The 27,284-nt window shown below is 47.7% G+C and overlaps 1 protein-coding gene across 2 annotated transcripts; it reads left to right on the top strand.

Annotated features, from left to right (window-relative positions):
• Nucleotides 1–6,951: 6,951 nt before the first annotated feature.
• On the top strand, nt 6,952–26,224 carry LOC140901315 (homeobox protein SIX6). Of its 2 annotated transcripts, XR_012155820.2 has the most exons (4): nt 6,952–7,092; nt 18,608–18,681; nt 20,417–20,580; nt 22,548–26,224. XR_012155820.2 is itself a non-coding variant. In XM_073319936.2 (3 exons), exons 1-3 carry the CDS (start codon nt 19,656–19,658, stop codon nt 22,699–22,701), a joined length of 660 nt encoding a protein of 219 aa, XP_073176037.1. In that variant the 5' UTR covers nt 19,221–19,655; the 3' UTR covers nt 22,702–26,224. The 2 variants fall into 2 exon arrangements, 1 of the variants encoding a protein (XP_073176037.1); XM_073319936.2 differs by lacking the exons at nt 6,952–7,092; nt 18,608–18,681 and adding an exon at nt 19,221–19,997.
• The last annotated feature ends 1,060 nt before the right edge of the window (nt 26,225–27,284 follow it).

Here is a 27,284-nt window from a genome sequence, read left to right as displayed (position 1 = left end):
CTTAAGAGAGCTATCTTGATGCTTAATCCTAGCAATTGTTTTGTTTTTGTTTTTTAAATCTAGCAAAAAGCCTAGGTTCCAAATGTATTTTCTTTCTTTTTGTTTTTAATAAAATGTACCTTTTTTTTTAAGAACAGGATTGGATTTTTGTGTCCTAAGAGGTTTGTGCATATGTTGTTTAATTAGCTGATAGCAACAGCTGATTTCCTTTGTTTTCTTTCTCAGCTCTTCCCCAAGGCATGGAGGGTGAAACGGCTTGAGGAAGGAATTCCCAAGTGCGCTTTCCTGGGTTCTCAAAGGGGTTTTTTCACTTTGGTGGTGGCAGCATCTACCTATCCAAGGTCAGAGAAAAGCTGTAACCTTGAGAATTTGATACAAGCCTGGAATGGCCAGTATTAATTTTTTAGAATCCTTGCAGGCCTCCACCTTCTGCACTCAAAGTGCCAGGGTGGGGAATCAGCCTTGACACCTGCATGTCAAAGAAAGGACTGGCAAAGTCCTGAGAAGTTTATCTGTGGTGGCTAAGAGATTGGGATGACAGGGAGCAGTCACCCAGTTTAGCACCAGCATGTCTCTCTTTTGCTAAGGCAGAGGGGTAATAAGGTCATTCATAGTCCTGAACACCCTGAGAAAGCATCACACTGACACCAGAGACTGGACTCCCCCTAGAGCCTCCGTCCAGTCTCATACGAGGGAGAGTCCCATGGAGCACTGAAGAAGGTGCACATGGCTTTGTGGGGAGATGCTCCAGCTGCAGCCCCCTCATCTCCCATTTTGTCAGAGGTGTATCCCTGTGTAGCTCCAGCAACTGGGCCATGTCTGTTTCAAGAACGTCACTTGCACACCACAGGAAAGCTGGTGTTTCACACAAATGTGACACTGTGTATTCACCTACATGGTATAGGGAAGCACAGAACCTGCCCTGGGGGCTGCAGATCTAAATATAGGAGGCCCTGCCTGAGTCTTCAACTGCCTGAAGCAACAACTGGGAGAAGTGCAAACTGGCTTGTTTCCTCAATGGAACATTAGTTCTGAACCCTAATGATAACAAACTGCTTTATCATGGGGGTGTAAAATGTACTGGTGCTAGAGCCCAGTCAATGCTGCAGGCTGGTGCCCAATTCATCAGAACCTCCCTTTTTTCAAATTGATCTCATATGTCTGTGAACTCCCACCATTTGCTATGGGTCACAGGCCCTCTCTGCAAATGGCTCACTGCATGGCTCCTACCATGGCCTTTCAGTCTCTGATGGTCCCGTTTTCACTAAGAACCCTGGGTGCACCTGGCTTTCCCAGAATTACTCTGCTCTAAGAGCCAGTTCAGCTAAAGGACACTAAGGGGGCAGCTGGAGCACCTTGTTCCTCACACCACAGGCACATTCTTCTGGTCGCCGCACGTTACTAGAAACCCGGCAACTGCAGACCAGGCCCCTTGGCCTAACATGAGCAGGTTCACCAACGGCCTAGCACACGGAATGTTTTGTTAGGACAGAAGCCTGGGAATCAGGGCTCTGGGGCTCTATCTATGCTCTGAGAGGGGAGTGGGTTCTAGTAGTTAAAACAGGGTGGGGAGCTGGCAGCCAGGGCTCCTGAGTTCCTTTTCTGTTTGTGACAGCAGTGAGCTGTTCCCCACCCACCCCATTGCCTGGGCTGGGGCTGCTCTCAGCCAGACCTGGCAGCTCAGCCGGGTGAACAGGTGTTACTTATTTAACACAGTGCAGGAATGCTAAGTGGTTGATCAGCGAGGCTGTTGTCCCCCTAATCCCTTAAGGCTCATCAATTCCTGCTTGGCTGCAAGCAGCTTGCGGCTCAGATCCTGAGAGAGGCTATTTAACACAGCTGGTGCTTTGGCTCCAACTCCTAACAGCACTGGCCTGCAAAGCCACACCATACACACACACACAGCTCTGCCACTCCCCTCACTGCCACAGCCGCCCCTGCCCCCCAGCCAGGGGGCAGCATAGGTAGGGCCCGAAGTGTCCTTCCGAACAAACCCCTCCTGAACTGAAAGAACAAAAAGGGGGATGTAACCAGGACGGAGCGACATGCTTAGACTGCAGGGCCCAGCCCTAGGGGCAGATTGTAAGGCCAGAGGGACTACTGTGATCATCTAGTCTGACCTCCTGCATAACACAGGCCATTGGACTTAGTTTAAAAAACAGCCAATCTGGACTTAAAAATTGCCAGTGACGGAAATCCACAATGAGCCTCGTTAATTACCTTCACTGTTACGAATTTGTACCTCATTTCTAGTCTGAATTTGTCTAGTTTCAGTTTCATCCATTGGATCTGGTTATACCTTTTTCTGCTAGACTGAAGAGACTTAGATAAATTTCTGTTCTCCATGTAGGTACTGTGATCAAGTCACCCCTAACCTTCTTTCTGTTATGCTCCTTTGGAGACTGAGCTCCTTGAGTCCATCACTGTAAGCCATGTTTTCTAATCATTCTCATGGCTCTTCTCTGAACCCTCTCCAGTTTACCAACATCCTTCTGGAATTACGGGCACCAGAACTGGACACAGAATTCCAGCAACGAACATAAGGACAACCTTGGGTCAGACCAATGGTTAATCCAGCCCAGTGTCCTGCCTTCCAACAGTGGCTGGTGCCTGCTGCTTCAGAGAGAGTGAACAGAACAGGGCAATTTATTGAGTGATCCATCCCCTGTCATCATGTCTCAGAATCTGGCAGTCAGAGGCTTAGGGACACCCAGAGCAAGGGGCTGTGTCCCTGATCATCTTGGCTAATAGCCATTGATGGACCTAGCCTCCATGAACTTTCTAATTTGTTTAACCCAGTTATACTTTTGGCTAGTGGTTGCATCCGTGCCAAATACAGAGCAAATATAACCTCAATACTCCTGTTTTGGACTGGGGGTGTGGTGAAGGGAAAGAGAGACGTGACTTTGGTGAATGGTGGGTTTGTGATTTGGCGTGGGGGCTGGTATTGCAAGGAGGAAGGGGACAGGGGATAGATGAGCATGGTGAGGTGGTGGAGGGGTGGGGGGCAGTGTAGATGAGTGTGGTGGAGTTATGGGGGCAGGGGTAGATAAGTGTGGCAGAGTGGGGTCTGGGGACAGGGGGTATATAAGTGTGGCAGGGTGGTGGACAGTGTAGATGAGCATAGTAGGGTGGTGGGGGGCATGGAGTAGATGAGTGTGTCTGTGGAGTAGAGTGGGTGGCAGGGGTAGATAAACATAGCATGTGGGGGTTGGAGTTGGAGGCAGGGAGTCCATAAGCAGGAGGGGTGGAGGATGGGGGATCTATGATCATGGCAAGGGGGGGTAGATGTGTGTGGTGGGGGGCAGGGAGTAAATGAGCAGGGTGGATAAATGTGTGTGGTGGGGGTCATGGGGGCTGGGGTAAATAAGCAGGGTGACGGGAGGTGGTAGATGAGCATGACGGGGATGGATGGGCTGGATGAATGGACTATAAGGTGGATAGAAAGCTGGCTAGATTGTCGGGCTCAACAGGTAGTGATCAATGGCTCCATGTCTAGTTGGCAGCCGGTATCAAGTGGAGTGCCCCAAGGGTCGGTCCTCGGGCCGGTTTTGTTCAATATCTTCATAAATTATATGGAGGATGGTGTGGATTGCATCCTCAGCAAGTTTGCAGACGACACTAAACTGGGAGGAGTGGTAGATACGCTGGAGGGTAGGGATAGGATACAGAGGGACCTAGACAAATTGGAGGATTGGGCCAAAAGAAATCTGATGAGGTTCAACAACAACAAGTGCAGAGGACGGAAGAATCCCATGCACCGCTACAGACGAAAGACCGAATGGCTTGGCAGCAGTTCGGCAGAAAAGGACCTAGGGGTTACAGTGGATGAGAAGCTGGATATGAGTCAACAGTGTGCCCTTGTTGCCAAGAAGGCCAATGGCATTTTGGGATGTATAAGTAGGGGCATTGCCAGAAGATCAAGGGACGTGATCGTTCCCCTCTATTCGACATTGGTGAGGCCTCATCTGGAGTACTGTGTCCAGTTTTGGGCCCCACACTACAAGAAGGATGTGGAAAAATTGGAAAGAGTCCAGCGGAGGGCAACAAAAGTGATTAGGGGACTGGAACACATGAGTTATGAGGAGAGGCTGAGGGAACTGGGGATGTTTAGTCTAAGGAAGAGACGAATGAGGGGGGATTTGATAGCTGCTTTCAACTACCTGAAAGAGGGTTCCAAAGAGGATGGCTCTAGACTGTTCTCAGTGGTAGCAGATGACAGAACAAGGAGTAATGGTCTCAAGTTGCAGTGGGGGAGGTTTAGGTTGGATATTAGGAAAAACTTTTTCACTAGGAGGGTGGTGAAGCACTGGAATGTGTTACCTAGGGAGGTGGTGGAATCTCCTTCCTTAGAAGTTTTTAAGGTCAGGCTTGACAAAGCCCTGGCTGGGATGATTTAATTGGGGATCGGTCCTGCTTTGAGCAGGGGGTTGGACTAGATGACCTCCTGAGGTCCCTTCTAACCCTGATATTCTATGATTCTATGGGGCGGGTGCAGAGGATAGATGAGCATGGCACGGGGGAGATGAGCATAGCAAGGGCAGGGGAGAGCATTTAAGTCACACATACTAATTAGAGGTTTCAGAGTAGCAGCCGTGTTAGTCTGTATCCGAAAAACGAAAAGGAGTACTTTTGGCACCCTAGAGACCATCAAATAAATTTGTTAGTCTCTAAGGTGCCACTAGTACTCCCTTTCTCTTTGAAGAACATCTGAGGAATGGGGGCGGGGGGAATAAACATGGGAAAATAGTTTTACTTTGTGTAATGACCCATCCACTCCCAGTCTTTATTCAAGCCTAAGTTAATTGTATCCAGTTTGCAAATTAATTCCAATTCAGCAGTCTCTCGTTGGAGTCTGTTTTTGAAGTTTTTCTGTTGAAGAATTGAACTTTTAGGTCTCTAATCGAGTGACAGAAGAGATTGAAGTGTTCTCCAACTGGTTTTTGAATGTTATAATTCTTGACGTCTGATTTGTGTCCATTTATTCTTTTACGTAGAGACTGTCCAGTTTGACCAATGTACATGGCAGAGGGGCATTGCTGGCACATGATGGCATATATCACATTGGTAGATGTGCAGGTGAATGAGCCTCTGATAGTGTGGCTGATGTGATTAGGCCCTGTGATGGTGTTCCCTGAATAGATATGTGGGCACAGTTGGCAACGGGCTTTGTTGCAAGGATAGGTTCATGGGTTGGTAGTTTTGTTCTGTGATGTGTGGTTGCTGGTGAGTATTTGCTTCAGGCTGGGGGCTGTCTGTAAGCAAGGACTGGCCTGTCTCCCAAGATCTGTGAGAGTGATGGGTCTTCCTTCAGGATAGGTTGTAGATCCTTGATGATGCGTTGGAGAGGTTTTAGTTGGGGGCTGAAGGTGATGGCTAGTGGCATTCTGTTATTTTCTTTGTTGGGCCTGTTGTAGTAGGTGACTTCTGGGTACTCTTCTAGCTCTGTCAATCTGTTTCTTCACTTCAGCAGGTGGGTATTGTAGTTGTAAGGATACTTGATAGAGATCTTGTAGGTGTTTGTCTCTGTCTGAGGGGTTGGAGCAAATGCGGTTGTATCGAAGAGCTTGGCTGTAGATAATGGATCGTGTGGTGTGGTCTGGATGAAAGCTGGAGGCATGTAGGTAGGCACAGTGGTCAGTAGGTTTCCGGTATAGGGTGGTGTTTATGTGACCATCTCTTATTAGCACCATAGTGTCCAGGAAGTGGACCACTTCTTTGGACTGGTCTAGGCTTAGGTTGATGATGGGACGGAAATTGTTGAAATCATGATGGAATTCCTCAAGGGCTTCTTTTCCATGGGTCCAGATGATGAAGTTGTCATCAATGTAGTGCAAGTAGAGTAGGGGCATTAGGGGACGAGAGCTGAGGAAGCGTTGTTCTGTCAGACATAAAAATGTTGCCTTACTGTGTGGCCATGCGGGTACCCATCGCAGTGCCGCTGATTTGAAGGTATACATTGTCCCCAAATGTGAAATAGTTATGGGTGAGGACAAAGTCACAAAGTTCAGCCACCAGGTTTGCCGTGACATTATCAGGGATAGTGTTCTTGACGGCTTGAAGTCCATCTTTGTGTGGAATGTTGGTGTAGAGGGCTTCTACATCCATAGTGGCCAGGATGGTGTTATCAGGAAGATCACCGAGGGATTGTAGTTTCCTCAGGAAGTCAGTGGTGTCTCGAAGGTAGCTGGTAGTGCTGGTAGCGAAGGGCCTGAGGAGGGAGTCTACATAGCCAGACAATCCTGCTGTCAGGGTGCCAGTGCCTGAGATGAAATTTATTTGTTGGTCTCTAGGGTTCCGCAAGTCCTCCTTTTCTTTTTGTGGATACAGACTAACACAGCTGCTACTCTGAAACCTGTCAGATGTTCTTGTCAACTGCTGGAAATGGCCCACCTTGATTATCACTAAAAAGGTCCCTCCCCCCCTTGCTGGTAATAGCTCACCTTACCTGATCACTCTGGTTAGAGTGTGTATGGTAACACCCATTGTTTCATGTTCTGCGTTTAAATCTCCCCTCTGTATTTTCCACTGAATGCATCCGATGAAGTGAGCTGTAACTCAGAAAAGCTTATGCTCAAATAAATTTGTTAGTGTCTAAGGTGCCATAAGTCCTCCTTTTCTTTATACCAATTAGAGAGGAGCAAAAGACGGTGGGGACACCACTCTTCGGATTATCCCTCCCTCCATCACAGGCCCCACACCCCACTGCCAAATGTGGGTTTCCCCCGGTCATCAGCCTCACTCTGCACCCAATATCCACCCGAAGTGCCCGGAATCTGGCCCTCCCCCCAGGCCAGGGGTGACTCTGAATTGTCCCCGGAGAAACTGAGCTCCCTCCGTGTTCATTCAGTTGCCTCCCCCCCAGCCCAGCATTCGCACTCGCCTTCCTGTCCTCGGCTAGGAGCGAGACGCCTGGTCTGCGGAAACTCCTGGGCAGCGCGATTAGCCGCCGCCGCAGCCGCAGGGCACAGCGCATAGAAACCTGCGGGCTTCCGCTCATCGCGGAGCATCGCCGGTCTCGGTGGGGGAGTGCAGGGTCCTCCGGCTTTCACCCCTGAGCCTCCACCCGGAGAAATTCGTCAGCTGCCGCAGGTAACTCCCGGACGTACTGACCCTCTCTTCCAGCTTTTAGTGGTGGGGGTGTTGAAAGCTGCCCCCTGAGACCTGTCCGTGTCTCGCCCCGCTCAGTGGGGTTGGGAGCACAGTCGTGTCTCCGGGAGTGGGGACCCGGACAGGGGTAAGGGCCGGGGGCCCAGGCTTGGGCCACAGCCGGGACCCCGGGCGCGGGACCGGGAGCGGAGCCCCTTGTGAAGGCTGGGGGTGGGCGCCTATCCTTCCCGCGGAAGGGGGCCTTCGAGTGTGTGCGTTCAGGGGCGCAGGTTCATTTCACCCCTTCTCCGCTGGCACCCACCGCCTATGAGCTCCTTTCCCTGCCAAGTTTTGATCTTCGCGACTCTGAGTTTAGTCTATTTCGGAACATTTTCCTTCAACCCGAGTCACTGTTTCAGCTAAAAGATTCTTAAGAGAGGAATTTTGTTCTGAAAGGACTTGACAATTGAACAAATCAACAAAGTACGAATTTCCCTCATGCTGAGTTATTTGTAAATTTCTGAAGTGGGGCTCAGCCACCTCTCCGGGTAGCATTAGTCCAGTTCTCAGTAATAATCATTAACTCGAATAACGTCCTCCTTATTCCAGCGCTTTGGGATTGGAATGGATTCTGTCATTCCAACATTGCTGGAAAGCTGACCTGCATGTATTATTTTACTAATGAAATACATTTATGCTGTTATTTTTTTAAGTAAAGGCATTTATTATTTCTTAATTTGGATGAAAGTTTGGAACATTGTTGAGGCTTAGGATTCCTAGCGCACTTTAGAGCTCTCTTTAGTAGCAACTGGTGAGCCAGATTTCTTAAACAATTTATTAGCAGAATGCAAATGTTTTAACAGATACTGGAGGGACAGGAACAATCTTAGACTGACAAGGACCTAGAAAGACAGAGAGGAAATAGACAGACAGGGGAAGAGACAGAAAGCAGGCAGAGACACAAGACAGTGTCATCCACAAATTGGATAAACAAATAATGCTAGATTGGGGATATCCTTTTAAAGCTGCTAACTATTTTATCTTATGTGAATTTTCCCAGCAAAGACCTTCCTACATCCTTTAAAAAGATGTTACATTTGATCTGAATGTAGAGGGGTTATTGGTTTGATAAAGGCTCCAGCTGATACCAGGGACCCATCATGCTATGTCTATCTATCAATTGCCAAACACACCCATCTTTCGCTTTATCCCTCTCTTTTTCACCATTCTTTTTCCTAATTTTTGGAAACAAGTTTGACAACTGATAGGCCCCTGTATTATTATTAATAAATCCCACATTTTTTCTGCAATATAATTAGAATTTTTTGAAGTTAAAGATTTGCTAAAGCAATCCATATCCCTTATCCACAATAAATAAAGCAGCCCAGATTGTTACTTTGTTCTGATCTAAAAGTGCCCCTGCTCTAGATAGACAGATAGATGCTGTCATATTTACAGGGTAGCCACAATCCGGTCAACCTCCTTGCATCCCATCAGGTGTTTGATCTCTTGCCCTTACTTGTCTGGGTGTGGGAATCTCACAATTCTCCCACACTTAACCTGGGATCTGGGTACAACCCCGTCTGTGTCAAACCCTTCTTACTGAGCAGGTCCACCTGGCTGTCACAAGTGCATCCTCTTAAATCCAGCTACCATATTCAGCAGCAGAAACAAAACTTTGGAGAAAATTTAGGAACACACACATCCAGTCTCTTCTAATCTCACTGAGCTACTGGAACCCAATGGGTCCAGCTCACAGTCATGTAGGAAGCCATGGGGCCCATGCTAACTTCAGTCTAGCAGGTGCAGATAATGCTGGTAGTGAACATGTGGCATCATGGGCTCGCTGCCCCAGTACCAGCCTGCCAGGGATGTACTCCAGTGGCTGGCTAATGACAGGGGTCCACGCTGCTGCAACTTCTTTGTTGTTGTTACCCATGTTAGCTAGATTGAAGCTGGCATGTTATGCCTAACTGTGCCACAATCACACCTTTCTGGATCTGTAGCCATAACCTCAGCTTGCCCTGCATGTTGGTCTCCCATTTCTCAGGGAAGTTGGGTCTTTGGTCCCAATCATCCCGATGCAACTATGGTGCCAAGTCTTGCCTTTTCTTTAGGCCTTGTCTGTATGGGGAAATAGGGAGCAGATCAATGATTCTGGAATTCAGTAACATTTATTCTGTAACAGTATCCACCCAGAGAGCTGGCTTGTTCTGCCCTGTCCCATTTCCCAGGGTAGACAATGAGAATGGCAGTGGGTCAGCTGGACCATCTAGAACAGTGGTTCTCAACTAGGGTTACGTGTACCCCTGGGGGTACTCGGAAGTCTTCCAAGGGGTACAAAAACTCAACTAGATATTTGCCTAGTTTTACAACAGGCTGCGTAAAAAACACTAGTGAAGTCAGTTCAAACTAAAATTTCATAGACAGTGATTTGTTTAGACTGCTCTGTGTACTATACACTGAAATATAAGTACAATATTTATATTCAAATGTATTTATTTTATAATTGTATGGTAAAAATGAGAAAGTAAGCCATTTTTTCAGAAATAGTGTGCTGTGACACTTTTGAATTTTTATGTCTGATTTTATAAGTTTTTAAGAGGTGAAACTTGAGGGGTACACAAGACAAATCAGACTCTTAAAATGGGTAAGGTAGTCTGGAAAGATTGTGAGCCACACTTTTTGGCATCGTGTCCCCTTTTTAATTTTCAAGAAACCCTCACGCCCCCCACCTCTCCTTTACCATCATCCAACCCCCCCTTTTAACAAATTCAATTTGTAATTTAAAATTAAAAATAAGCACAAATAGTTTTTCTTGGCACAAAAATTTAATAAAAATGAAATTTAAGATAAGAAATAGCATAAACAAAACAAATTTAATGTGAAGGATGATGCTGCATTTTCTTCATGAGTTGGGAAATCCTAGGTTTGAAAGATGAAAGTGTGCAACGCAAATTGTTTTTGACATCCAGTTGATTCCTTTGTTTTGTTTTTATTATGACTAAACTTGAAAAGCTTTTTTCACAGAGGTACATGGACGAAAACGAAAGAATAATATGTAGTGCTTCTTCTCCAACTTTTCGGGTAAATTGGGAAATATTTTATCCCAAATTGTTCCAGGCTTAAGTTTTCAAAATTATCTTTTGCACTTGAATCGTATTTCATTTTGAGTGCTTGTTCTTGCAATACTTCTGGCAATGAATCGACATCAACACTGAATGGATTATGTGCTAATTTATGAACAGGGTTGCCAGAAAAGTTGTCTGGAAAATAGCAGATGAATTCGTCAGCAAGGCAGTCCAGATGAAACACAACTTTGTTCTTTGCATTCTCTTTACAAAGTTCTTGGAAACCTTCATTTTCAGCGAGTGATGAAAATGTTGGAAAAGACAAAAAGTTAGGCATCTGGGCTTGTGTTCGATGTTTCCAAAGCTTGATTTTTTCCGCAAACACTTTGATGGCACCGTGGTGCACTATAATGTTTTCAGTGTTGTTTCCTTGCAACTTCAAATTGAGATTGTTCAAAGATTCAGAAATGTCCATGACGTATGCCAGTGAAAGTTGAAACGTGTGGTCTGTAAATGCATGCTATAACTCTTCTTTTTTCTGTTGCTTGAGGAAAATTTCCACTTCATCTTTCAGTTCGAATAATCTCGAAAGCATGTTCCCTTTGGAAAGCCATCATACCTCTGTGTGAAACAAAATAATTTTATGATCCACTCCCAAATCTGCACAAAGAGCTGCAAAAAGTCTCGTATTTAAAACACTGTTCTTCACAAAATTGACAACTTTGATGGCCAAATTCAACGAGTCATGTAAGTCATCTGGAAGGGTTTTAGCAGCCAATGCTTATCTGTGTATGACACAGTGAGTCATGGTTATGGCTGGATTTTTTTTCTTTCACCAAGGTCACAAATGCAGAGCAAGAGCCAAGCATCACTGGAGTACTGGCTGTGCATACACCAACCAGTTTTTCACATGAAAGGCCATTCTCTTAAAAAAAAAGTCAGAAAACGTTTTCATAACATCCGAAGCCTTTGATGTGGTCATCAATTCCTTCGAAAAAAGCAGTTATTCTTTCACAGTTCCATCATTAATGAATCAAACGTAGACAAACAAATGACAGCATTGTACTACATCAGTGGTATCGTCGCACTGAATTGCGAAAAAAGGAGAAGCTTTCACTGCCTCCACAACTTGAAGTTTTAGATCTTTCGCCATGTCATCGATGCGATGTTTCGTGGAATTGTCAGAAAACGAAATTTCCGATATATTTTTCTTGCTTTCAGCACCAAGCACAATATCCGCTTCTTTCAATAAGCAAGGCTTCACAAGAGTTTCTCCTATTATGTGCGCTTTCTTAGCTTTAGCGATGAGCAATGACAGTTCATAAGATGCTTCTACCACTTTGGCCGACGCTTAATGAAAAGCTCCAGTAGTGTCCAGCTTCATGCATTTTAAATGTTGAAGTTTAGCAGCAAAAAGCTCTTTTGGTTTCTCTTTCAAAGCGTTGTGGCTCTTTGCCAAGTGTCACTCAAGACGACTAGGTCTCAAGGCATCATTGCTGAGAACTGCGTGGCATACTATGCATTGAGGATGATCGATCCCATTTTTTTCCATGATGGTGAAACCATACTTAATGTAGTCTTCATCATACTTCCTTTTCTTAATCGTGGCCATAATACATTATAAAAAAAATCTATAAAAATAATTTTCCTGATTCATGAATAATAACGGATGCAAGTTAATTTGAGTTGTCGCAAACATTTATTTACTACTACTACTATTACGTAGGGACGCGTGCTGCCCTATATATACCCCACCACCAGTCCGGCAAGTAGCCGATCTTGCATTGTGAGTGGTGGAGATAACCACTCCCATGATAGAACACTCTCGAAGTCTCGAGAGTCTTGAATACTCTCGCAAGTGAGCTAGGAAGTTTTTTAAAGTTCCCTTGCTTTCTACATCGTTCTTCGGCTTCCTCACCGACTGAAATGGCACTCCGACACGTCAAAAGGCAAAAAAATAAAAAATATTCCCATTTTGTGGTATGAAATTTGAAAACATTGCAGTTATATACTTTTATTTATAGTTGTAGTTTTATTATTGTACTTTATGTTATACCTTTATTCTTGTCTACTTATATTCATAATCAGAAACGAGAAGATTGTTAATACTTTATTGTAGTTAAATAATATAGACCTGTAATTGGACAATTTTATGAATACTTATTATTATGTATACATAATAATTATAATTTTGTCTGTTGGTCTATTATCTCCTTGACCCTTGACTACCCCCTCCCGGGACCCTACCCCCTATCCAACCCCCCTGCTCCTTGTCCCCTGACTGCCCTGACCCCAATCAACATCCCCGCCCCCTGACAGGCCCCCCGAGACTCCCGCACCTATCCAAACCCCCTGTTCCCTGTCTCCTGACCACCCCCCCAAAACCTCTGCCCCATCCAACCACTCCCTGTCCCCTGACTGCCCCCTGGACACTGTTCCTGGTTCGCTGTGCACGCACACACAGATCCTAAACCCCCCCGTGCACAGCGAAACACCACATGCACAAAAAATGAAATACTCTATTGGAGTCAGGCCGAAATATCATTTACGGGCGACTTTTGACACTGTTACCCTGCCATCTGTCAACACAGCCAGATTCTACTAGCTGGCAAGGGGAGAAAAGGGAAAGGAGGGCAATGAATCATACCCCTCCCTGCCAGCATTTCAAACGTGGAACATTGATCATGTTGGGAAGGTCGGACCCACACATCTCCATTTTCCCTCATTTTTTTGCCCCAGATGCGTGGGCATGATTGGAGCTATGCACAAACTTCAGGTATCCTGATCTGACTGATCTCCTGTTTGCCCTTTTGTCGAGTCACGCTGCTAAGCGCATTGAAATAGTAGCCGTATAATAAAAGTATTAATTTTAAATAAACCAATCTGGTAAAAATCAATCCCAAAATGTCACTGTCTAGAGGTCTAAAGCGTAAAAGAACAGTGACTTCATTTAAATCTGGAAGACTGGATGAGACTACAGAAACGGTTACACCGAAGTCACATAGTGTAATGCTTATGGCACCTTAGAGACTAACCAATTTATTTGAGCATGAGCTTTCGTGAGCTACAGCTCACTTCATCGGATGCATACCGTGGAAACTGCAGCAGACATTATATACACACAGAGATCATGAAACAATACCTCCTCCCACCCCACTGTCCTGCTGGTAATAGCTTATCTAAAGTGATCATCAAGTTGGGCCATTTCCAGCACAAATCCAGGTTTTCTCACCCTCCACCCCCCCACACACAAACTCACTCTCCTGCTGGTAATAGCCCATCTAAAGTGACAACTCTCTTCATAATGTGCATGATAATCAAGGTGGGCCATTTCCTGCACAAATCCAGGTTCTCTCACCCCCTCACCCTCCTCCAAAAACCACACACACAAACTCACTATCCTGCTGGTAATAGCTCATCCAAAGTGACCACTCTCCCTACAATGTGCATGATAATCAAGGTGGGCCATTTCCAGCACAAATCCAGGTTTTCTCACCCCCCTCCACCCCCATACACACACAAACTCACTCTCCTGCTGGTAATAGCTCATCCAAAGTGACCACTCTCCCTACAATGTGCATGGTAATCAAGGTTGGCCATGTCCAGCACAAATCCAGGCTTTCTTTGTGCTGGACATGGCCCACCTTGATTACCATGCACATTGTAGGGAGAGTGGTCACTTTGGATGAGCTATTACCAGCAGGAGAGTGAGTTTGTGTGTGTGGATTTTGGAGGGGGGGTGAGGGGGTGAGAGAACCTGGATTTGTGCAGGAAATGGCCCACCTTGATTATCATGCACATTGTGAAGAGAGTTGTCACTTTAGATGGGCTATTACCAACAGGAGAGTGAGTTTGTGGGGGGTGGGGGTGGAGGGTGAGAAAACCTGGATTTGTGCTGGAAATGGCCTAACTTGATGATCACTTTAGATAAGCTATAACCAGCAGGACAGTGGGGTGGGAGGAGGTATTGTTTCATGATCTCTGTGTGTATATAATGTCTGCTGCAGTTTCCACGGTATGCATCTGATGAAGTGAGCTGTAGCTCACGAAAGCTCATGCTCAAATAAATTGGTTAGTCTCTAAGGTTCCACAAGTACTCCTTTTCTTTTTGCGAATACAGACTAACACGGCTGTTACTCTGAAAGTGTAATGCTTGTTAAACTTCGTGAAATATTCACATATCATGAGGACAACGGAGTGGTTTGTGTCTATTGTCGAGACGCCAGAGCTTCAGGAGAATTTTCAACAGGAAGAATGTGGAATGATGTATGGAGGTTGGATTTCTTAAAGCGAAATCTGTCAAATCCCTATGTTCAAAATACAAAGACTTTCTTGCTGAAGAGATTGTTATAGTCAGTCAGTACAACGATTTCAAGTTTGCAGTAGCCAAAAGAATCAAAAGCCAACTGGTTTTAAGTTTCCCAGATATGGTGATATTTGCTCACCCGAACGAAGAGTTTCAGGATCTTGCAAAGTTGATGGATATTGGAGGAACATTCCTAGCATCAAGTGCAGACTGTGAGCGTGGCTTTAGCTTAATGAACACTCTAAAAAACACTACGGAATCGTTTACAAGTAGATCATTTGAACATGCAGATGTATATTAAGAGTTACCAGCTGGATGGAGGACTGATAGATCTGGACAGAGTTTATATTGAATGTGCAAATGAAAAAGATCGCAGGGAAAAACAGTAAGGTTTAGTTTAGCAGTCTTTGACATTTCAACCAATAAGAAAATTTAAAATGCATTTGTAATTACATATCTTATTCTTGGCTGATAATCATTTATTGATATTTTTTAGGAAAATTTTAAATTTAAAACACAAACTCTTGTTTTGCTTTTTTAACTTATGATGTCTCTATCTGAAAACCCATATAAATGGACATAATGGCATACTTATTAAATTCTTTATCATATGTTTATCAAAGTCTTTTCGGACATGTGTATAGAATGAAAGGTGAAAGTGGACACCAATGGGCAGAAGCCTATGGACTGATAATGATCATGATTAATATGTGCTTGATATATGCTCGTGATTGTCTATAAAAAAGATCATAAAGGGTAATGCTTAAAACTAACTTCTGCTTCATGAAGAATGGTTAAATTTCCTTTTTCTAAGTATTTAAAATGACATTTATAAAATAACATGGTGTAAAACTATTATTATTACAAATTGCAAATTAAAACTTTTTAAATGTATAAGCATTTTACTCGCTTGAGTGCATTTGCCTCATGGTGCACAAATTTGAACTCTGCTTCAAAAATTTGCACAGAAGAAATTTTTTGCACACACGGCCTGTCAAAAATTAGAGGGAACGTTGTCCCCGGGACCTCCTGCCCCTTATCCAACCCCCACCCCCCCACCCCCCTTACCAGGCCACTCAGAGTGGCAGGACTGGCTTACTGGAAAGCCTGGGAGGTGGGCGGGCACAAGCCGCGCTGCCCGCATGGTGGCATGGCTGCGAGGGGCATGGGGGCGGGGGGGACAGCAGAGGAGGAGCTGGGGGCTAGCCTCCCCAGCAGGGAGCTCAAGGGCCAGGCAGCCTCACGTTCCCCCTTGGAATTTCTTCTTGCCCCCCAGTTTAGGAACCAATGATCTAGAAGAATGCCTGTGATGGCTGTTCCATTGCTTGGCATCTGGAACAATTTAATCTAAATGGGTTAAATCACTCCTCTTATGACTGCATCTGTCTCTGAGAAAGGTGTTCAAACTGACCATTCCCTCCAGCAGGCTCAGCACCTGTCACAGAAACCCAATACATAAACCATGTTTTGGGGTACAGATCAACACTCTCACCATGGAGCACCTTCCCAGCCATCACAGATTGAAGATATGTATTGAGTGTCAGACAGATAGATACAAATTGGGGATGCACAGAGAAATAGATACATATTGCAGATGTGTGGGTGGATATGTATTGGGATGGACGGCGAGAAGTTTATTGGGGATAGAGGGATAGATGCACGTTGGGGATGGCTATGGGATTTGGGTAGATGTATGTGTATTGGATGGATAGATGTTTATGAGGGTGGATAGATAGACATGTATTTGTAGTTAATGTATGTTTTTGCAAAAAGAAAAGGAGTACTTATGGCACCTTAGAGACTAACCAATTTATTTGAGCATAAGCTTTCGTGAGCTACAGCTCACTTCATCGGATGCATACTGTGGAAAGTGTAGAAGATCTTTTTATATACACACACAGCATGAAAAAGTACCTCCTCCCACCCCACTCTCCTGCTGGTAATAGCTTATCTAAAGTGACCACTCTCCTTACAACGTGTATGATAATCAAGGTGGGCCATTTCCAGCACAAATCCAGGGTTTAACAAGAATGTCTAAGGGAGGGCGGGGTAGGAAAAAACAAGGGGAAATAGGTTACCTTGCATAATGACTTAGCCACTCCCAGTCTCTATTCAAGCCTAAGTTAATTGTATCAAATTTGCAAATGAATTCCAATTCAACAATTTCTCGCTGGAGTCTGGATTTGAAGTTTTTTTGTTGTAATATCACAACTTTCATGTCTGTAATCGCGTGACCAGAGAGATTGAAGTGTTCTCCGACTGGTTTATGAATGTTATAATTCTTGACATCTGATTTGTGTCCATTTATTCTTTTACGTAGAGACTGTCCAGTTTGACCAATGTACGTGGCAGAGGGACATTGCTGGCACATGATGGCATATATCACATTGGTGGATGTGCAGGTGAACCAGCCTCTGATAGTGTGGCTGATGTTATTAAGCCCTGTGATGGTGTCCCCTGAATAGATATGTGGGCACAGTTGGCAACGGGCTTTGTTGCAAGGATAGGTTCCTGGGTTAGTGGTTCTGTTGTGTGGTATGTGGTTCCTGGTGAGTATTTGCTTCAGGTTGGGGGGCTGTCTGTAGGCAAGGAAGTGGGTTTGTGTGTGGGGGGGGTGGGGGGGTGAGAACCTGGATTTGTGCTGGAAATGGCCCAACTGATTATCATACACATTGTAAGGAGAGTGATCACTTTAGATAAGCTATTGCTAGCAGGAGAGTGGGGTGGGAGGAGGTACTTTTTCATGCTTTGTGTGTATATAAAAAGATCTTCTACACTTTCCACAGTATGGATCCGATGAAGTGAGCTGTAGCTCAAATAAATTGGTTAGTCTCTAAGGTGCCACAAGTACTCCTTTTCTTTTTGCGACTACAGACTAACATGGCTGTTACTCTGAAACCTGTATGTTTTTGGGCACCTCATTGCTGAGCAAAAAAAAAAACAAAAAAAACCGCCCAGCAGTTTGGCAAACTGCCCTGCTTGTCCACCCCTAGAACTGACCCCGTAGACGTGTATTGGATGGATAGCTGTATATTGGGGTGGGTGGATGGTGTGGCAAGGCACCTCCTTCGCCTTGCTGGACCAAGCACTTCCCCCTCTGGTGATGGGTAAATCAGCCCCACCCTACTCCGAGGAGTGTTCATCCTCCCATTATCTGTGCTCCTTTGGCCCTACTGGGTGATCCTACACAAACAAAAGGGCAATAGTCCCATAAACATGAAAACAAAGGGATGATACCTTCCCCTGCCTCCTCACTGAGGCTGGGTGTTGCCCTGTAGCCTGCCCCAGGATGTCAGTCCTTCCCCTAGAAGGCACTCAGGCTTGTCTGCTTCCCCTATGGGGAGGAGTGTAGCCTCCCATTCTGGAGAAGCTTACTTCCCTGCTGCCACTAGCCTGGTAACAGCTTGTCTCTCTCTCCCTTCCAGTTTTAAAAGTTCTCAGGCAGCCCTTAACTGGATCCAGGTGTTCCTAATTGACCTGAGGTAACCCCTTCTCAGCTTATAGGGAAGAGGGCCTTTAACATTCTAGGGCTAACATGCCTGCCTTCCCACACCCTCTTGCAGCTGTCCAGCTGACTTTGTCACAATGACTGGATAGATAGATATGGACTGGATGGATAGATACGTTTTGGATGTATAGTGGCTGTATATTAGAGAGGGTGAATAGGTAGATCGTATTTCATAGAATCATAGAATATCAGGGTTGGAAGGGACCTCAGGAGGTCATCTAGTCCAACCTCCTGCTCAAAGCAGGACCAATCCCCAATTTTTGCCCCAGATCCCAAGTGGCCCCCTCAAGGATTGAAAATTCTTTATTATTTTATTATTATTATTAATTCTTTACTCTTTATAAAGAGTATTTTAAATTCTCTTTATTAAAACTCCTAATTATTCACTATTATGGATTGGATTGTCAAATTGTCACCATACTCTTTGAAGTGTGCACCCCAAAGCCAGATACAGGACTCATTGTTAGTCTGACTAAGGTCATATCCCAAGGGATCCCACCACTCTGCTCCTTCTTAATCGCTCTCACATGATATCGCACTAGGAGTCACTGGTCTGCTGGTTCTCATTGGGGCTCCTGAGTCCTTAGGGCCCAGAAATCGTCCCCAGCCCATATGTCTTATCTATATTCTCAGTACCTAGCTGGATGGCCTGGCGTCTGGTCCTCTTTCTAACCATCTCCAACCAATCCACCATTTGCACATGACAGGTGAGTTGCTTTCTCTGGGTCCCTGACTGGGCCAGCAGAGTCAGCCACTCAAAATTGCATGAGATTGGCTTCAAACCAAGATTTTTAAAAGTAATCCATGTTGGCTTCTTTCTTTGCTTTCTGCTTTGTGACCCTTCAGGGGGGCCTGGGGGTTGTCTCCAGCCTTTGTGGGGAGGGAGCAGGGATCACATCTCCAGCTTTCTTGAGGGGCAGGGGTCTGGTTCCAGCCTCCTTGGGGAGTTAGGATGGGCATATATCACATCAACAACTTTCGATGGGATGGGGGGGGAGTTTGAGTCCCCAGCTTTCGTGGGAGGTGGGGGTCATGTCCCCAGCCTTCTCTCTACAAACACAAAGATTAGAAAGTGCCTTTTTCCTCCATGGAGGCTGAGATTCCCCCCCACCCCACCCCCGTCTGAGGAGCTGAGGCTTTAAGGGAGTCAGCATAGCTGGTGAGTCTGGAGATCAAACCTTAGAGCTGCCATGTCATCTGGCTGAGCCAGGTGGCCCTCCATGGCACTGCCCAGGGTGCGGGGGGGTGGTGGGTGGGAAGGGAAGGACTGATGCAAAGCTCTGCCTAGTTACTGGGTAGTGGCACTAACATAATTTCTGTTATTTCTCTCTCCCATCCTCAGTTTGTCCAATTCCCTCTGTCTGCCTCCTATAGGCCTCCCCCTCAATCCTCTGCCCTGTCCCTCTCTGTTCCTCACACCCCAATCCCAGACCCATAACCCTCTGTTCCATACTCGGATTGCTTGTCCCATTCCTCTCATTCCAGCCCGACACAAAACTGCCCCATCCCCGCTCGCCCTGATTCCTGCCTCATCCCTCCTCCATCCCATACTCCCATCCCGATCCCCTGCCCTGTTCCCCTTTTCTTGCTCTATACCCTCCTGCCTCCTGCACTTTACCTCTCCATCCCATATTCAAACCTACACCTTTCTCTGCCCTGGTCCCATCCCCCCACTGGCCCTATGCCACTACCACCACCTGGTCTGTCACTCTTCCCCCCAGGGCAGGTGGCCCGAGTCTGTGAGGCCCTGCAGGAGAGTGGGGAGTTCGAGCGTCTGGCACGGTTCCTCTGGGCCCTGCCGCCTACCCTTGCCCACAGGTGCCACCAGGTGCCTCCATGGGTGCGGGCCTGCCCTGAGCTGGGGCCGCTGGGCCCCCACACCGCAGCCCTGCTGGCACCCTATTGCAGCCAGGCCTCACCCTGTGGGGCCCCAGGGACCTTGGGGGGCCTGGACCAGTACCCATCATGCAGGAGACTATCCTTCTCCAACAGCAACATCCAGCACAGGGCCAGCAGCTTCAAGGTGAGCAGGGCATCGGGTGGTGGGGCAGGAGAGGAAGAGGGTCATGAGCAGCAGATTGACAGCTCCTTGGTGAGAGAATAGAGTGTAGGGTACAATCCCCCACCCCCAGGGAATAGACTGTGGGCGATGATTAAATAGACTGCTGGGGACAGCTCTGCCCCCCCTCCCCAAGAGGAATGCTCTGTAGGGCAATCCCACCTCCTCCTCAGGTGGGACAGACTGGAGGGGATGATTCTGTCTCCCACAACCACCACCCAGTGAATAGACTGCAGTGGATTATGCTGCCCACCAGGATGGTGAATGCTCTATATGGGCCTGTGCATGGCTGGGAAGGCTCATCAGGATAGGGTATAAGGGTCTCCCTGCTGACCCCATCCCTGTGTTGATACCCATCCCACTGCCCTTCTCTCTGTCCCCAGGAGAAGACACGGAACCTGCTGCGGGAATGGTACCTGCAGGACCCCTACCCCAACCCCTCCTGCAAGCGCCATCTGGCCCATGCCACTGGCCTTACCCCCACCCAGGTGGGGAACTGGTTCAAGAACCGCCGACAGCGGGACCGTGCTGCCTCGGCCAAGAACAGGTGAGGGGCCTGAACATCCCCAGGATCCAAGATGGTGCCTGCCCCAGGCTGCAGCATACAGGCCAAGTGGGACTGGATAGGATAGGAGACATACATGAAATATTCAAGGGGTCCTGTGCTGCCTGGAGTGGGGCGGGGGCAATAAGGGGTCCTGTGCTGCAGAGAGTGGGGCGGGGTGCTTAGTAGAAGGCCCCTTGCTGCTGGGAGCGGGTGGGTCAGTAGTGTGAGCTGTGCTTCAAGGATCATGGTGGAGGCTCAGTATGGGGTGTTGTTCTTCAGGGATTGGGATAGGGTGTCAGTAGGGGGCACCAGGGTTCAGGGAGAGGGTCAGGGCCTGAATAGGGGGCGCAATGCTGTATGGAGTCGGGTGGCAGGGGTGCAGTAGAACAGGGGTTATCAACCTTTTTCTTTCTGAGGCCCCCCTCAACATGCTATAAAAACTCCAGGGTCCAGAGGGGGAGGGGAATCAGGGCTCCAGACCAAGAGTGGGCCGCTGGACATAGGCGTAGTTTGATTTCTATTGGGGGAGGGCAGGGGCTGGTGGGGCTTGGGCCAGCTCCGCACAGTGGGGTCCAGGAAGGCAGCGCCACCTCCACCCTCTGACTCACCACGTCAGGCCACCTAGCCTGTCTGGGTTGTGTGTGGTGGGGGTTCAGCTCCAAAAGTTTGAAAACTGTTCAGAGTACAGGGAGGGGGGAGCTCAGGGCTGTGGGTGGGGGGTGTAGCTCAGGGTGCAAGGAGGGGGAGCTAGGGGCTGTGTGCATGCAGGGGGTAGTTCAGGGTGCAGGGAGGGGGTAGCTGGGGGCTGTGTGCGGGCAGGGGGGGTAACTCAGGGTGCAGGGAGGGGGTAGCTAGGGGCTGTGTGCCAGGAGGGCTCCCCTGCGGTCACTGCTCCCCAAGGGCTCTGCTGGCCACAGCGCAGGGTCCCCCTGCCTGGGCAGCTCTTACCAGATGTGTGAGCTGAGGAGCCGCTGCAACCCCAGGCACCAGCAGCAGCAGACAGGGGAATGCCGTGGCTGCCTGCTCTATGAAACTAGCCAGAGCAGCAGCTGCCCGCATTGCCCAGACTCTGGCTTCCTGCTTCCAACCTGGCCAGGGGGTGGGGGCCTCAGGGGCAGGGAGAGGAGGAAGTGGGGTGGGGAGCTGCCCCAGGGACTGTCCTGCTCTGGCACTGCAGTTGGGGGGGGGGGACCAGGGCTTGGAGTTTCAGCACCGTGGTGGGGGGTGCTGGGGCTCAGGGTTTCAGCCCCATGACGTAGAGTGCCAGGGCTTGGGATCTGGGTTTCAGCCACAGGGTCCCGTCCCGTCCCCCCCACGAAAGGGCGCATGGACCCCTGGTTGAGAACCGCTGCAGAAGGGGATGTAGTGCTGCAGGGAGCTGGATGGAGGTTCAGTAGGGGGCACAGTTCTGCTGGAAGTAGCTTTCAGGGCTGAAAGCCAAACTGAATCTCCCAGTAATGTGGTTTTATTATTTCCTCCAAATACAAGTGGGGCTTCAGGGTGCGCCTGCTCAGGTTCAGTCCCTGGGATCCCAGTGCAGCCCCCTTGCTTATTGGAGAAAATGTTGCCACCCTATTTCCCATGTCGTGAGGGCTGGTCCAGGAGCACCTCATGTCTGGCACATGGGATCAGGACACTTGGGTTCTATTCCTTCCTCTTCCAGAGACCTTATGCAATTCCCTACTTCTCTCAGTGCCTGTTTGTTGTCTGTGCAGTGCCCAGAACAATGGGGAACCCAGTCTAGGTTGGAGGTCTATGCAGCATTCAGCACAATGGGTCCCTGATCTTGGATAGGGTCTGGACAATATCTGGCACCAAAGAGGCCCTGATCTTGGACAGGGTCTCTTTGCATGACCATAGCATGGTACTAATAACTTGCAGAGAGGGTTTACACTGGGAGAGGGATTACTATAATTGAATGGGGCTTTTAATTCTCTAGTTGCATTATTAATTGCCCCCACACCCAGACTCCAGAAAGATTCATCATCCCAGCCTCCCAAGGCTGAGAGTCAAGACACTGTGGGCCTGAGTGACACCCCATCTCTGCAAGAGCACAGCAGTGCCCTCAGCAGGAAGAAGTATTCCACCTCAACCATCAGTGACAGCAAGAGCAGTCTATGAACAGCAGAGACCTGCACCTGGCCAGGGGTGGGTAGGAGTCATGGATTTCCCCATCCCCACCATCCCCCTTGGATGACATGGAAGGATGTGACCTGCAGGGGGATCCAGCCAGAAGCCACAGGACAAGGATTACTTGTGTAAGCAAAGGCTGAATGAACTCTCCTCTGACATCTAGCAATGAGCCAAGATGAAAAGATTTCAGGAACAGACTGTATTTTCATAAACTCACCTACTCTTTCTAGGTGCACAGCATGATGGAGCTGCTTTGCCAAAGTGATCAGTTTTTGCTAGTCTTGGGTTACAAATCACTTTATTGAATGCAGGGGTAATGAAATGTTGTTATCCCTATTATATGAGTAAAGGGCAGCAGAATTGTACTTAGCCTGCCCTGATTGAGGGGCTTACCCTAAACTGAATCTCACTTGCTATGCAGGGGGCAGGGATGCCAATACCTAGGGCAGAAGAAAGAGAGTAAGAGTGAGTGTTCATGTCTGGGGGTATGCGGTCTTACTAGGGAGTCCTAGGTATTATTTGCTACTGTTCTCTGTAGTGTTTAAAAATAGAGCTGATTAGAGTTTTTGTGTGGGTTCAGTGATCACTAGAGCTGAAATCACTGATAACTAGGTGCTGAGCGTTAGATCTGGGGTATGGTAGTAATGGACTGAAAGAAATTGCAAAGTCTGTGGTAGACGTGAGGTTCCTTCCACCTCTTAAAATCACAGAGCTGTTTTAAGTAGTAGCACCTCAGAATGTGATATCACAGCAGAGAAATGGCAGTAGCAGTGGCCCAGTGAACAGTCCTGGCCCAGTGAACACTAGCAACTATGAGACAGTTGCAATGGTGAGCACAGAAGCAGTGCTCAACGCTTTTGGGGTGAACTCATGTGAACACACCTCTGAACTATGGGTCTTTACTGATTGAGGACAGTAACTGTGAGGAGGGTGCACTGGGGAGAGTGGTGTGTTTTTACACTGCAAGATGAGAAACTGAGGCAAAGAGTACTGCCCCGTGTACTCTGAGATGGGTGTTTGCTCATGGTCATATACTTTTGAATTGTGGTGTTTTCCAAAATTAATGCTGGGTTCCTTTTCCCGTTTTACTAAAAATGTTCTTTGTTGTACACAGACTCAATGCTTGTGAGTCTACCTCTTAGAGATGCCCAGGGGTGATATTTAATTTTCCCAAATTACTGGGTGGAGGTTGAAGCTATTTCTGTTTTGTACTATTAAGAGGCATCCCTAGATATTGAACCTGGCCCTTGTTGCTGCTGACTCCACCTGACAGAAGGGTTAAACCTGAGTGAGAAAGATATGATTTTTACCCCCTTCTGAGGGGTTGGGTGAGGGTAGGGCAGCAGTGCTGAGCTGCAGAGCAGGCCTCTCTCCATTGCTTTCTCCCAGCATGCACTGGGGCCCCTCAGGGAGTCTGCACAGTCCTGTCCAGTATGCATTGGGGCTCAGCAGGCGGTGCAGCTGGGGCTCACCAGGGCCTGATTCAGGAATCTAACCTGCTATCCCCACACTCTGAATAGCTGGTGCTACAGGAAACTAAGTCAATGGGGAAGAAAAATATATGTTATGAGAGACCTGGACTTGTGTATGGCTTTAGCATAACCATGTATGCTCAGCCACCATAAGTTGGAAACAAAAACCATAGAGTCAGGACAATTTGGCCTTGTATTGCAGCGTAGGTACACCCTGTCACAGGGTGTCAGGTCACGAATGGTTAAACAGAAGGGATGTACTGCCGCCGGCTAGATTCCATAATGGTGACTGACTACCAAGCAGGTTAGTACTGTCTAGTATTTAGACTCCCTTAGACTTCCCTCACTCTCAGGCAGTGTGGCCTGATGGCCTAAGTCAATAGGTAGCCCTTCCTTACAGGGCTCTGTGGGCCAGTGGCTGGAGTCAATAAAGTGGCCCTTCCTTAACGGGCTGCATGGCCCAAGGGCCAGAGTCAACAAAGCTGCCCACCTCCATGGGGATGTGTGGCCTATTGGCCCATCAGGGAAGCAGGACACCACCTAGGAGCATGGGGTATCTGCGGTAGAGGAACTGGGATCCTTCCAGCTCCTCAGAGTCCCAAAGCAGGGCCCTGGCAGGTCTCAGACCCGGAACAAAAAGCAAAGCTACAAAAGTTGGTCCAAGACTTTCCCTCCATTTTATCTTTCCATCTAGTGCAGATGAACATTACCAGTCATCATAGACACCATTCCCAGGCAGAAGGTCTGCACCCAGCATTGCCCACTTCCCAGAAAAAGGTGGGAAGTGGTCCAGAAAGAACTTGAGGCAATGCTGGCCCTGGGGGATAATGGAAGAGTCCCAGCGTGAATGATGAAGCCCAATAGTCCTGATCCCAAAGTCTGAAGGGACGGTGAGGTTCTGCATAGACTTTAGGGCCCTGGCAATGGGGATCCTCCTGAAACATGCTGACCGGTTCCCTGGTTCTACAACTGGAGCAATGTTTCAGTCCCCTGGGCTACCTCCTACTTTGTCTTCTGCTGCAGTGGTCCACAATTCCCCTAGGTCTCTGGGGTCCTCAGCCAATGCAGCTCCTTATGGCTCATTACCCTCTCTGGGTTCTGCTGTCAGCCAGGGATCTGTCTGGGGCTCGGCGTGTGGCCCGGGCTGTTTACACCCAGTGTTGAGATGCAGCCTCCTCTGCAGTGAGGCACAGAGGCTGTTTATACAAGGATTGTTCACCTGAAGCAGAGATCAGTCCATTGCTGGGGTAAGGCACTGGGGCTGTTTGTATGTGGATCCTTCACATACACCTTTAGGCCCTGGCCCCCAGCTGTGTGTGGGGTTGACCTATTCCCTGAGGGGATGAACCCTGATCCCCAGCACTGCCCACCCCACCCCTTCACCACCACCACCAAGGCAACAGCACAGTGGGAACTGACGGGGCAGCTCTTGCTTTGGCTGAGTCACAGAGAACAGCCAGTTTGGGTGAGCCAGCTGGAGGGCTACACATATGGACATCTGTGCACAGATACAAACGTGTGTACACAAACACACACGGATGCAGCAGCCTTCTCTCCTGGAAAGAGCAGTATGTGAATCATAGAAGATTAGGGTTGGAAGAGACCTCAGGAAGTCAACCCCCTGCTCAAAGCAGAGCCAACCCCAACTAAATCATCCCAATCAGGGCTTTGTCAAGCCAGGCCTTAAAAACCTTTAAGGATGGAGATTCCTCCACCTCCCTAGATACCCATTCCAGTGCTTTACCACCCTCCTAGTGAAATAGTTTTCCCCTAATATCCAACCTAGACCGCCCCCACTGCAACTTGAGACCATTGCGCCTTGTTCTGTCATCTGCCACCACTGAGAACAGCCTAGCTCCATCCTCTTTGGAACCCCATTTCAGGTAGTTGAAGGCTGCTATCAAATCCCCCCCTCACTCTTCTTTTCTGCACACTAAATAAGCCCAGTTCCCTCAGCGTCTCCTTGTAAGTCATGTGCTCCAGCCCCCTAATCATTTTCGTTGGACTCTATCCAATTTGTCCACATTCTTTCTGGGGGGGGGGGGCGGGAACTGGACGCAGTACTCCAGGTGTGGCCTCACCAGTGCTGAATAGAGGGGAATAATCACTTCCCTCAAACTGCTGGCAATGCTTCTACTAATGCAGCCCAATATGCTGTTAGCCTTCTTGGCAAGTAGGGCACACTGCTGACTCATATCCAGTTGCTCATCCACTGCATAGGGGTTTCCATTAATCACCCCCCACAGTGGTTTTAGTTCCTGCAGAACACTCCCATGGGGACAGAATACAATCCCCAGCCTACATGAACACATACAACCTTTATACAGTTGATACCATGGCCTTGTGAGCCCAAGAGCAGGGCCAGCCCTACACCAAATCCCGCACGCCCCCCCCCTCCACCATTTGTTAAACTTTTCAATACCTTATTTATTGCCTTTGTGCCCATTTCATGACTTTGATGCACAATTTGCATGCATGATTTAGCCCTGTCATATAAGATGATAAATTAGTATGCTAGGAACTGTAAATGTGTATATATTCATGCCATTTTTAAGCAAATAAAAATTTTGTTTCAGCTAAGCTTATAGAAACTTTAATTTTAAGAATAATTGAAATTTACTAACATCAAGAAATTGATCTGTGCACCAGCACTATGTAGACCAGTATTAAACAGAGTTACACTAGGTGAGAGTATGAGAATGTTAACACTCGTTCAGAAGGCTGCTTTTCTCATCTTTGCCCTCACGAGCTGAAGCACAGCATCAGAGGAGCCAACACTTTCACAATTATATATATATATATATAAAGTTGCAGCTGGGCTCTCCCTTCACATCAGTTCATTCTTATTTCTCACTGACTGGCTGGCAACACCCCGACCCTTATGTAAGCGGGTGAATAGTCCCGCTATTGTGAGGAACCTTCCTGGCTTCTGCACTACCCCGGTGAAGTAGGCTAGCGAAAGGATCTGAGTCCTTGCTCCCACTTCCTTTACCCACTGGCCTCCCTGTCCTTAAGGACTCCCCTTCCACTCTCCTGTCTGGCAGAGTCCTCGCAACCCCAACAAGGCTGGGCCCAGGATTCCTGGGGGGCTCGACCCCC

The sequence above is a fragment of the Lepidochelys kempii genome, chromosome 21 (assembly GCF_965140285.1).
Source record: "Lepidochelys kempii isolate rLepKem1 chromosome 21, rLepKem1.hap1, whole genome shotgun sequence".
Classification (NCBI taxonomy): domain Eukaryota; kingdom Metazoa; phylum Chordata; order Testudines; family Cheloniidae; genus Lepidochelys; species Lepidochelys kempii.
The sequence above is the reverse complement of the archived record's forward strand: the minus strand, read 5'-3'. Positions and strand labels throughout refer to the sequence as shown.